Below are 11,662 nucleotides of genomic sequence, written 5' to 3' on the forward strand. Positions count from 1 at the left end.
CGATAAAAAAAAACGCTTTCCTTTTTTTCTTTCAGTGCTAGGGATATAATTTAGGACCTCACACTCTGCCCCTGAGCCTCGCCTCCAGCCCTCTACTTTGACATATAATGCTTATTTTCCCAAGGTGGCAGAGCATCATTGTTACTCAGCTCCTTGCCTTCTCCTCTGGGGGGCTGTAGGGTATGGGGTATGGGTTGGGGAGTGGGGTGGGTGGTACAGGGGTGTGATGGGGGTGTTATTTTATGTGTAAGAGTGTTTTGCCTGCATATATGTAAGCGTACTCATCATGTAATACCCAAGGAGGCAGAAGAGGGTGTAAAATTCTCCTGGATCTGGAGTATCAGACAGTTGTTAGCTTATCATGTGGATGCTGGGAACTGAACCTGGGTCCTCTACAAGAGCAGCCAGTGCCCTTAACCAATCAGCCATCTCTCCAGCCCCTTTGCTCCCTCTCTTGAGGACTAGTTTTACCTCTGTGAATTCAATCACTCCTTTCATCTGGAAGTTTCCCTGTCTCCAGCTCTGTCCCTGACCGCTCAGGATTTGCCTAACTTTATTTCCAACTTCAGACCCATGTTGCCCCTGCCATGCTGTCCATCCTAACTGTTGATCTTTGTTTCTTTCTTTAAAAAAAAAAATTTATTTTTATGTGTATGAGTGTATTGACTGCATGTAGGTAAGTGCACCTGTGTCATGCAATGCCTGAGGCAGACAGAAGAGGCTGTCAGATCCCCTGGAACTGGAGTTACAGACAGTTGTTAGCTGCCATGTGGGGTTGGGATTCGAACTCGGTCTTCTGCAAGAACAGCCAGTGTTCTTAACTGCTGAGCCATCTCTCCAGACCCGATCTTTGTTTCTTGTAACTGGTTGGCTTACTCTAAAACCCATTCAGGCCTAATGTAGGTTAAAACACAAGCTGGTGGCTCCTTCAAGATGACTCAGGTGGGATGAGCCACACTCTTGGCTTCCTGTTCAATTTTCCATCATCTTTCTAACCTGGTAACAACTCCCTCCTCAGCTATGTTCCCCTTTCTGGGAGGCTGTTACTGGCTTGTGGCATTGCCGCTAGTGCAAGGTGTTTCTCTTTTCAGGCATGTTCTTGCACTTAATAGTCAAGCCATTTCACCAAGTCAAGAGACACTTGTGCTGAGGGGCTCTCAGAGTGTTCCTCCTGTCTCAGCTTCCTGAGTGCAGGGGGATTACAGGTGCGTCATGCCCAGCTTGTCAGGCACCTTTCTGAGCACTTTCCATATATTAACAAATTGTATCTTGCAACAAATGAACAAGGCAGGGGTAGGGAATACGGAGCAGAGACAGTAGGGCTCAGTAACTTGCATAGCATCTCAGCTGTTAAGGAGGTGGTACTGGGATTTGCATCTAGGCTGACTGGCACCAGAGGTCAAATTCTTATCTTTTGCTCTTGCACCTAGAATGAGTCTCTGTGCAGAAGAGGCCATGTAATAAAGATGAGTTGGATGGACTTTGATTTTGGTCTTGAGAATTAGAAAAAGGAAGAGATAGAGCGGCAAAAGCTGGGGAGGACTGGGGGATGAGGGCAGGGAGGAGGATGGACCAGCTTTGGTACTTGTTTTGGTAGTGTCCTTGCCCAGCCCACCGGTGATAGCAATGGCAAAGGCAGCATGGCCAGTGTCCTTCAGTAGGTTAAAACAAGCTGGTGGCGCCTTCAAGATGACTCAGGTGGATGAGCCACACTCTTGGTTGCCACTGACCTTACTTGGATCCCAGCAAACAAGCTAATCTGTGTCTTTGGTTCCCTACAAACTGTTGTCTTAGAGTTTTGCTCACCCTTCCTAGTTGTGATGGCTTGAGTGAGAATGTCTCCCATAGGCTCCAAGTATTTGGACATTTGGTCACCAGTTTGTGGTGCTGTTTAAGGAGGGCCATGGAGCCTTTAGGAGGTGAGTCCATACTGGAGGAATGCAGCACGTCACTGGGGGTGGACTTTGGGAGTTCTTAAGCCTTGCTGGGTTTCCAGTTTTGCTTTGCTTCCTGTGCCTACTTGAAGATGTGATTATTTGGCTTCCTATGCCCAACCACCTCCTGCCGCCAAACCTCCCCTATCATGATGGACTCTTATCCCTCTGGAACCATAAGCCAAATAAACTCTTCCTTCTTTAAGTTGCCTTGGTCATGATGTTTTATTACAGCAACAAAAAAAGTAACTAGTAGTACCAAGCTGGGAGCTGGTAAAATTGCCTTGTTACCCTATGAGACATGCCTTACCCATTCCCAGTCTCTCTGAATGGTTTTGGACTTTGGCAGTGAATGGTAGCCTCCTTCCAGAAAGCGCCCACTGCTCTGGAACATGCTGAGAATCCTACCTCCTGTCTTCTTAGTATTCTTTGGTATTCTGTCCCATTCATGGATTTTTATGATTTTCTAGGTGCGTGACAATTACCTGTTTTCAGAGGTGCTAAAGACAATGGCTAAAGGATATGCTCTATAAATTCTCTTAGGAAACTAATTATTACAAGGCTTGTGTGTGTGTGTGTGTGTGTGTGTGTGTGTGTGTGTGTGTGTATGTGTATGTGTGTGCATGCGTGCTGAGGCTAGAACTCAGACTCTTGAGCATACTAAACACAAATTATGGCCTTTTAAAAAAAATATTTTATTTATTATTTTTATTTTATGTGTGTAAGTGTATTGACTGCATGTATGTGAGGGCACCTGTGTCAGGCAATGCCACGGAGGTCAGAAGAGGGCTTCGGATTCCCCTGGAACTGGAGTTAAGGATGGTTCATAGCCACCATATGGGTGCTGGGAATCGAGCCCAGGTCCTCTGCAAGAGCAGTCGGTGCTCTTAACCTCTGAGCCATCTCTCCAGCCCCAGCTTTTTTTTATTTTTTATTTTTAAATTTTATTATTTTTATTTTATGTGTATGGGTGTATTGCCTGCATGTAGGTAAGGGCACCTGTGTTGTGCAATGCCTTCGGAGGCCAGAAGAGGCTGTCGGATCCCCTGGGACTGGAGTTAGGGACAGTTGTTACTTGCCATGTGGGTGCTGGAATTCGAACCTGGGTCTTCTGCAAGAACAACCAGCGTTCTTAACCGCTGAGCCATCTTTCCAGCTCCCCCTTTTTTTAAACAACAACAACAACAAATACCCAATCAAAGTACTTTTGCTATAAAAATGAGCCAGGCGTAGTAGCACATACCTTCAATCCCAGCACTCAAGAGGCAGAGGCAGGCAGATCTCTGTGAGTCCCAGGCCAGTAGGGGCTATAAGGAGACCTCGTCTCAAACTCCCCCTCCCCCCCAAAAAATGACATGCAGTGTGAGATGGTGTTTAGGAGGAGTGTGATCCTTGAGACCATAACAACTGAATTGATATTTTGGCTCCTTTGCTTTGACCATGGTCAAATCACTTTTCCTGTACCTCAGTTTCTTTTTTAAAAAAAAATTCTAATTTATTTATTTGTTTATTTATTTATTTATTTATTTATTTTATTTATTTATTTGTACGAGTGTCCTGCCTGCATGTATGCATGTGCAGGCACATGTGTGCAATGCCCATGGAGGCCAGAAGAGGGTGTTATATTCTCTGTAACTGGTTGTTAGCTGCTATGTGGGTGCTGGGCACAGAAGCTGGTTCTCTACAGAAGCAGCCAGTGCTGTTAACCACTGAGGCGTCTCTCTAATTTCTTTAAGTATAAAATGAAGATAATAATAGTATTCACTTCATAGGTTTGTTGAAAAGATTAAATGGTACTAATGCATGTAAAATACAAACTGAAATACACAGGTGGTTACCTGTGTTGTGACACAACCTTATATGCCTTGAAGGATCTAAGATTAGGTGCTGTCCTCTAGGGTGTCTGAGCCAATTTATGAAGATGTGTTTTTCTTGGTTCTTCAGCCTTAATGACCTCTGCACTTAACTCTATCCTTAACTCCCAGCTCCAAGCACTCACTGTTGAGTTCCCTTCTGCTGAGCTCCATGTGACTTAACTAGTGTCATTTAAAAACCCTCCCCACTCCCAGACAGGCGAGTTGAACAGGGACCTGAAGCTAATGCTAAAGCAATGATGCCTTCAAAGTTGCCATGTGTGACATCAGTCAGTCAGCATGAGTGGGAGAAGAGGAAGATAATGCCTTCCCCAGCTTAACTAAATGACCCAGCCCCCCACCAAGGTTGACTTTGGAGAGTGGCCTGGGAGACGGGCCAGTGGGACAGTTGCCCTGAGGTTTGCTCTTTCCTTGGTGGTAGCTTAGTTACAGCTGCTGGAACCATTGTGTCTGTGACACTGTGGTACCATGCTCGCTCTTCTCTTCTCCAAATGGCTTTCAGACTATGAGACCCAAGAATGGAATATTAACATTTAAAGTTAAATGCACTTAAAGTAGTAAGGGATGAGCAATATTAATAACTGATATCAAATACCTGAACCCAGGCAATTTCATGGTAAGATATCGCTTGCTGTCTGAAGTTCACAGGCCACCCAGTGGTTGGGTTTCTGGACATGGAGGTTTCTTTCTATGCCTCTTTTGTGGGCTCTCAAGCTCCTTCCTTAAGGGGAACTCCATCTTTGGCACTTTTTACCTGGAAACACCATCCTAGATATTTGGACTGTCAAGTCTTAAGCTAAGAGGACAAGAACAAGTCTTTCCATGTAAGGTTTGGTCTTCCAATTTGGGTTCACAGCCAGTGAACCAGACTCCTGTATATAAAGTCTAGCTCTGCCTCTTACCAGTTCTGTGATGAGGAATAAGAATTAACATTTGTAAGGGGCTGGAAACATGGCTCAGTAGTTAAGAGTGCTGACTGCTCTTGCAGAGGACCTGGGTTCAATTCCCAGCACCTACATGGTGACTAACAACTGTCTATAACTCCAGTTCCAGGGGAATCCGACGCCCTCTTCTGACCTCCACATGTATTGCACGACATGGGTGCACTTACACACATGCAGGCAATACACCCATTCACATAAAATAAAAATGATAAAAATAAAATAAAAAAGAACATTTATAAATCTCCAATTCTTTATCTGCAAAATGAAAATGATAAAATTTAATTTCAGTAATTTGTTGTGAGAAGTAAATGGAATAATGCACCAAAAGCCCTTAGCACAGTGTTTACTCAATGTCAGGAAATACTGTACAAATAAGAAATATATTATCATCCAGCAGACCTGGAATCCCACCTACTCAGGAGGCTGAGACAGACAATGCTAGCTTGGTCAACAGAGGAAGTTCAAGGTTAGTCCAGGCAACTTTGTGAGACTGTCTCATAAATAAACAGTGAGGGGCTGGAGAGATGGCTCAGCAGTTAAGAACACTGACTGCTCTTGCAGAGGACCCAGGTTTGGTTCCCAGCACCGACATAGCAGCTTACAACCTAATGTAACTCTAGTTTCAGGGGATCTGCTGGCAGTACATGCATGTGGTGCACATACATACATACAGGCAAAACTCTTATACATATAAATAAAAATCCTTTTAAAAAAGGTGAGAAGGGATGGGAAGTTATGGTTCAGTGGTAGATCACTTGCCTAGCATATACACAACCCTCTTCCCCCACCCTCTCTAATACTATGAAAACTAGCTCTTCCTCTATACAAGTTATCTTATCTCCTATTCAAATGAGTGTGACTCACCTTTTAGGTCATCACTGTAATTATACTACTTAATAATATGAACCCACAGCACAAAAATGCATACCAGAAGAAATAGACTCACATTTACTGGCACCATGGAGGCCATGTGCAGTTGGAGGTGATTCCTTTAGAAGGCTGTTGAAATACAGTATGGGTGGTTGCTTTCTCATAAACAATCTGGATTTGACTTCATTTCTCCATTTGCAGAAAGGGGATTGCATTAAGTTCTCCAGAAAAATAGGAAATGTCAATAGAAAAATGACAATAGAAAAATAGGAAATGTCTGTTTATCTGTCCAGATATAGATTAAAAAGATTTATTTATTTTTGCAGTGCTGGGGATCAAATCCAGGGCATTGCACCTGGGCAGGTGATGCTCACCCCTGAACTACTACAAAGATTTACTACAAAGGATTGAGCCATTCTGTTATGGCAAATGAGAAGCCCTAAGATGTGCAGTCTGCAGACTGGAGACTTTAGGAGAGCTTGTGTATGCTCCAGTCCAAAAGCAAGAAAGGACCGAGGTCTCAGCTTCCAGCCAGAGACAGATGTCCCCTCATAACTTAGCTTTCTTACTCTATTCTGTCCTTCGGTCAATTGGGTGAGACCTGTCCCTGTTGAGGAAGGCATCTGATTAACTTGATTTTAATTTCATCCAGAAACACTCTCACTGACACGTTCAAATGTTTGACACCTTGTGACCCAGTTAAAGTGTTGTACAAAAATTAAATTTCATAGGGATGAGAAAAAACACATCCTTCTGTCTTTCTAAACTTCTACTCTGCAAGGGAAGCTTGGGGGCGGGGAGGGGGTGAGATGGGGGAAGTATCAGTAAAAATTCTGGAATTACTCAGGTCAAATAATTTTAAGAGTGAGGGCTGAAAAACCAAAAAGAAGCACTCACTTTTTACTCTATAGTAAGTTGGTCTGCTTAGACTGCCAGAACAAAGTACCACAGACTGGGCAACTTGAAGGGTAGAAAGTTATTTCTGGGGGCTGAAGGTCCAGGATCAGGTGCAGGCAGGTTGGACTCTCCTGAGGCCTCTCTCCTAGGTGAAAGATGGCCACCTTCTTGCTGTGTCCTCATGTGGCCTGTGTGAACTGTATTCCTACAGTGTTTTCCTTTTATAAGGACACTAGTCCTGTTAGATTAAGGCTCTTATTCTTAATCTTAAAGGTCCCATCTTCAAATACAGCCACATTGGGGGTTAGGGCTTCTACACAGGAATGGGGGGTGGTGAACAATTCCATATACAACATTCTTCACTCCCTCAAATCCCAGAAAAGGGAGAGAATATCATCACAGGGGCTGGAGAGATGGCTCAGCAGCTAAGAGCACTTCCTGTTCTTGCAGAACACCCAGGTTTGGTTCCCAGCACTCAAATGGTGGCTAACAATTGTCCATAACTCCAGTTCTAAGGATCTGATGCCCTCTTCTAACCTCAGCAGGCATTGCAAGACATGGGTTCACTTACATATATGCAGGCAATATACTCATACACTCATACCCATAAAAATTAAAATTTTTTTTTTTTTTACAAAAGGGCTGGAGAGATGGCTCAGTGGTTAAAAGTACTGACTGTTTGTGTCATTCACATGGTGCTGGCTTTAGAGGCATGAAAGATGCAATTTCTTCAGTTCTTCCTCCACAGTTTCAGAGAGCCATTGAGGCCCGGCAGCATGGAGCAGGGGTACCCCTGCATAGAGAAGGCCCTGATAGGCCATTGCGTGAAGCTGTGAAGGTGAAGCCTGGTTGGCAATGGAGACCCCAAGAAGATGTTCGTGATGCCAGAGCTGCGATGTATCTGCCAAGAAGACCTGCATACAGGGAGTGGTACCAGCCCAAGAGAGAGATGTGTGTTGCACAGACAGGACAGAAGAGGCTGTCGGATCCCCTGGAACTGGAGTTACAGACAGTTGTTAGCTGCCATGTGGGTGCTGGGATTCAAATCCAGGTCTTCTGCAAGAACAACCAGTGTTCTTAACTGCTGAGCCAGCTCTCCAGCCCCTGACTATGGGGACTTTTAAAGTCGGACTAAATGCATTTTGCATTTTATATGGTCATAAGCCTATGGGGGCCAAGGGCTGGAATGTGGTGGTGTGAATGAAAATGTCCCCTATAAGCTCCACATTTTTTATATGGTCATAAGCCTATGGGGGCCAAGGGGTAGAATGTGATGGTTTGAATAAAAATGTCCCCCATAGGCTCCAAGTATTTGGACATTTTGTCCCCAGATGATGGCATTTTGGGAGGTCTTAGAAGGTATGGCTATCCTGGAGGAAGCACATCACTGGGGGTGGGCTTAGAGAGTCCTTAAGCCTTGCTGGATATCCAGTTGCTCTGTCGTTTCCTGTGCCTGCTGGAAGATGTAGAGCTTAGCTTCCACTGCTCTTCCTCCAGCCACCTCTGCTGCCATGTCTCCCTGCCAAAATGGACTGTAATTCCCCTAGAACTGTAAGCTCAAATAAGCTCTTCCTTTAAAAAAAAAAAAAAAAGTCAGGCGTGGTGGGGCACACCTATAGTCTCAGCACTTGCTTGGGAGGCAGAGGCAGGCAGATCTCTGTGAGCTCAAGGCCAGCCTGGTATTCTCAGTACTGAAAAGAAGGAAAGGGAAAAAGGAATGAAAGGGGTCTGGAGAGACAACTCAGTGGTTAAGAGCACTGAATGCTCTTGCAGAAGACCCAGGTTCTATTTCCAGCATCTACATGGCAGCTAACAACCAGCTGTCTGTAACTCCAGTTCTAGGGGAATCTAACACCCTCTTCTGATCACTGCAGGCATTGCATGACACAGGGCACTTACATACATGCAGACAATACACACATACACAAAGAGTATCAGGGCTGGAGAGATGGCTCACTGGTTAAAAGCACTGGCTACTCTTGCAAAGGACCCAGGTTCAGTTCCCAGCACCCACATGGTGGCTAAGAACCATCTGTGACTCCAGTTCAGGGGATCTGACATCTTTCTCTGATTTCTGAGGGCGTTGTACAACATGGGTACACTTTCTTATATGCAGGCAATAGACTCATGCACATAAAAATAAAATATTAGGAAAGGATATCATCATAATGATTAAACACAATCATTGTTATTGATATCACCAAGTTTATCCTGAGACATTTGAGAGCCTGTTTATAATATATTTGGTGGTTTACAAAGACCACTTGAAAAATCAACTTATCCAAGTGAATTCACTGAGCCCTCTGGTGGGGTGGGCACTAAGATGAAAAACACACCTAAGGTGTTGCAATTTTGTAGGACTGTTGAACACATATACACAACCTATAAGCTAAACTATATAAAATAGTAATAAATGCATGGAAGAAGTAATAGACTATGCTATAGGAATCTGGAAGAGAAATGTGGAATTACTAACAACATTATTGAGCATTTGCCATGAGTTTGTATTTATGATTTTTAATTTTCAGGTTATTATAAGATTTTGACTTGCCTGAGTCCCTCCCCCTCCGTGGGCACCATGATGTGGCATGGCAGCTGCCAGCCTGGTGTGTCTGTCCCCGGCCCCCTCCCTTGCAGTGTTTCACAACCGTGGAGGTGGCAATATCTGGAGCAGTTGGGGTGGGCAGGCCCAGCCGGGAGTCTGTGTATCATTGGGAAGTGTGCTCAGTACTTCTCACATCAAAATAATTAAAATATGTATTCTATCCTTAAGAACCCCATATAAATAGAGAAATATATGAATGGGTGGCTCACAGAAAAAACTTTATGTAAGAAGATACATTCACTCTCATGGCCAGAGATTGGCTCCTAAGGACAGAAAGGAAGGTACATCGTGATCCATGTTTGAAATGGGAGAGGCACCACATCTGGTCACCACAGTGCTAAGCATTTCCTGAGGAAGAGCTCTGCATTTGCCTGCAATGACTTGGCGTGGTGGTCAGTTGTTTGAGAAGAGAGAGAGAAGAAAAGCTGGGTTACATCTTCCAGCACAAAGTGGCTTCTGGTAGGGAATCTTGGAGTGAGGCTGAGGCAGAGTCACAAGAATCATCACCTCACCTCCCACCCAGCCTGGAAACAAAGGGGAATGTGGGGTCAGTTAAATATGGCTAACATCTGAAGAGCACAGAAACTCTTAAGGCCAGGCATAAGTCCCTGCCTCTCCCCAACTGGAGGGGAGTAAGCAGGGCCCTTGCTCTTCCCTGTCATCCTTAACCAAGCACAGCAGGAAGTCCTCCTACTGGGCAGAGGCAGTGGGAACTCTGATACCTGTTCTGGACTAGGTAGGAGAGGCAGCATGGGCACATTTGGGGCTTGAAAGTAGGAAGGAATCAGGTAGGAATGGGTCAAGGGGAGATACTCTTGACAGTATTTAAAACAGCACTGACTTTAATCCCAGCACTCAGGTGTCAGGAGGAGGGAGGCAGAGGCAGGAGTATCTCTGTGAAATCATGGCCAGTCTGGCCTACATAATAAGACCGTCTCAAAAATAAATGAATAAAACTGTACTGGAAGCATTATGGAGTGCCTACTGTATACCAAGAGCTTTCCGTGTAGAATTCTCCAGTAACAGGTTTGCTGTGCTGGAAACAAAACAGAGTTGTGCAAGTATGGGCCTCAACCTGAAGTCTGCCTGCCTGACCCTCTGGGCTCTCCTGGGCTGAGGTGTCTGCCCTTTAATATGACCGGTGCTTTCCTACCTCGCCAGCTGGCAGAGGGAAAGACAACGTCTGGGGAGAAACGAACGTCTCGTTTCTAAGGATTTTTCCACAGCTTTGCTGAAGTTGGAGTAGATGCGGGGTATGTGTGCACACGTGCGCCACGGAACTCCTCCCCCCGCCCCCCTAGGAACCCAGCTGCGGCTCCCAACCTCCCAGCGTGGGAAGCAGCGGGGGCTGGACCTGGAACCACGCTGGAGATTTGAGATGCTGGTGGGCGGGGAAGTGTCATTGTGACCTGCCCAAGTCCCTCCCCTAGTCGCGCACTGTGATGCTACAGGGTAGCTACTGGCCCGACATGTCTGTCGTGGGCCCCCTCCCTCGCAGTGTGTCACAACCACGGAGGCGGCGGTATCTGGAGCAGTTGGGGTGGGCAGACACAGCTGGGAGGCGAGCGGGCGAGGAGAGCGGCCACGATGGTGAGCCTTCCCCAGCTGGGCTGGGCCAGGAGGGCTTCGGGTTGGGGGTGGGGTGGGAGCGAGCTGCCCTGTGGCTTTGGATATGCTGGGCTCCAAGTCTCCCGGAGGGAGTGTGGATGGGTTCAGGGTCAAGAGTCCAGCTCCCTGGGGTGGGAGACACCTATTTGCCAGGTATCTAGAGACCAAGGGGCCAGTGGTCCCTTAAAGGGATCTACGGGAGACGCGCACTCAATGGGCCTGAGGGACTCAGTGGAAAAGCGAGTGAGAATCTGGGGAACCTCCACTCGTGGACCAGAGTGGGAAGAAATAGGATGCCGAGGGATTCCGGACAGGTGGTCTGGGCCGGGTGGCTGGGGAGCCGGGCGGGGCGGGGGGCAGTGGATGCAGTTAAGGTTCCAAAGCTTGTGACAGGGTTCCAGGATGTGACAAGTTATACAGCGTCCCGTATTGGGGTCGTTCTTCGCTCTCATCCTCCTGCCCTTGGCTTGGGTTTGGGGCACCCTCAATTCAAGGGCGGTTGGGCCCTCTGGGCACAACCAGCTTCGCAGGTACCTGGCTCCTCAGCTTTTCTAGCGGTCAAAGTCAGAAGGACTTTGGCACTCGAAAGTTTCCCTCCCCCAAAGCCAGGGGACCTCAGCCTTCACGTTTTATTTCTTTTCTTGACTTAAGGGGCTCCGAGGCAGCGGCTCCTCCTTACAGATATCTGTCTTCACTAGCAGCAGCTACCTTTATAGCTAAGGTCCCTCTGGGCACTGCAGCCCTGCTGTGCGGGGGCTAATGTTGGCCTTCCACTAACGCAGTGGGGAAGTGGGACAGAAAGGGTGGGGTAGGGTTGGGGACAGTATCTCATAGACCAAGGTCAGGTTCTCTGAGTGCACTTGTTCCAGGTGTCAGTGACAGAGTGGCTGTGCCAGGACCTCCCCTTCTCCCCTCCTCCCCCTACACTCC

At 46.5% G+C, this 11,662-nt stretch overlaps 1 protein-coding gene across 2 annotated transcripts in view; it reads left to right on the top strand.

The window, feature by feature from the left end:
* The window catches only part of Tuba8 (tubulin alpha 8), a 38,235-nt gene that overhangs the window by 5,733 nt on the left and 20,840 nt on the right, over positions 1 to 11,662 (top strand). Inside the window, exon 1 of one of the 2 annotated variants that reach the window (XM_008847065.2) lies at positions 10,564 to 10,714. The exons of the other annotated variant lie outside the window; for it this stretch is intronic. Within the exon in view, the coding sequence (XP_008845287.1) occupies positions 10,712 to 10,714 (3 nt within the window). The 5' untranslated portion in view covers positions 10,564 to 10,711. Of the gene's footprint in view, positions 1 to 10,563; positions 10,715 to 11,662 lie in introns of those variants that run through there. 2 annotated transcript variants of the gene reach the window in all.

This window comes from Nannospalax galili, unplaced genomic scaffold (genome assembly GCF_000622305.1).
Source record: "Nannospalax galili isolate Female #2095 unplaced genomic scaffold, S.galili_v1.0 scaffold1711, whole genome shotgun sequence".
Taxonomy (NCBI): Eukaryota; Metazoa; Chordata; class Mammalia; order Rodentia; family Spalacidae; genus Nannospalax; species Nannospalax galili.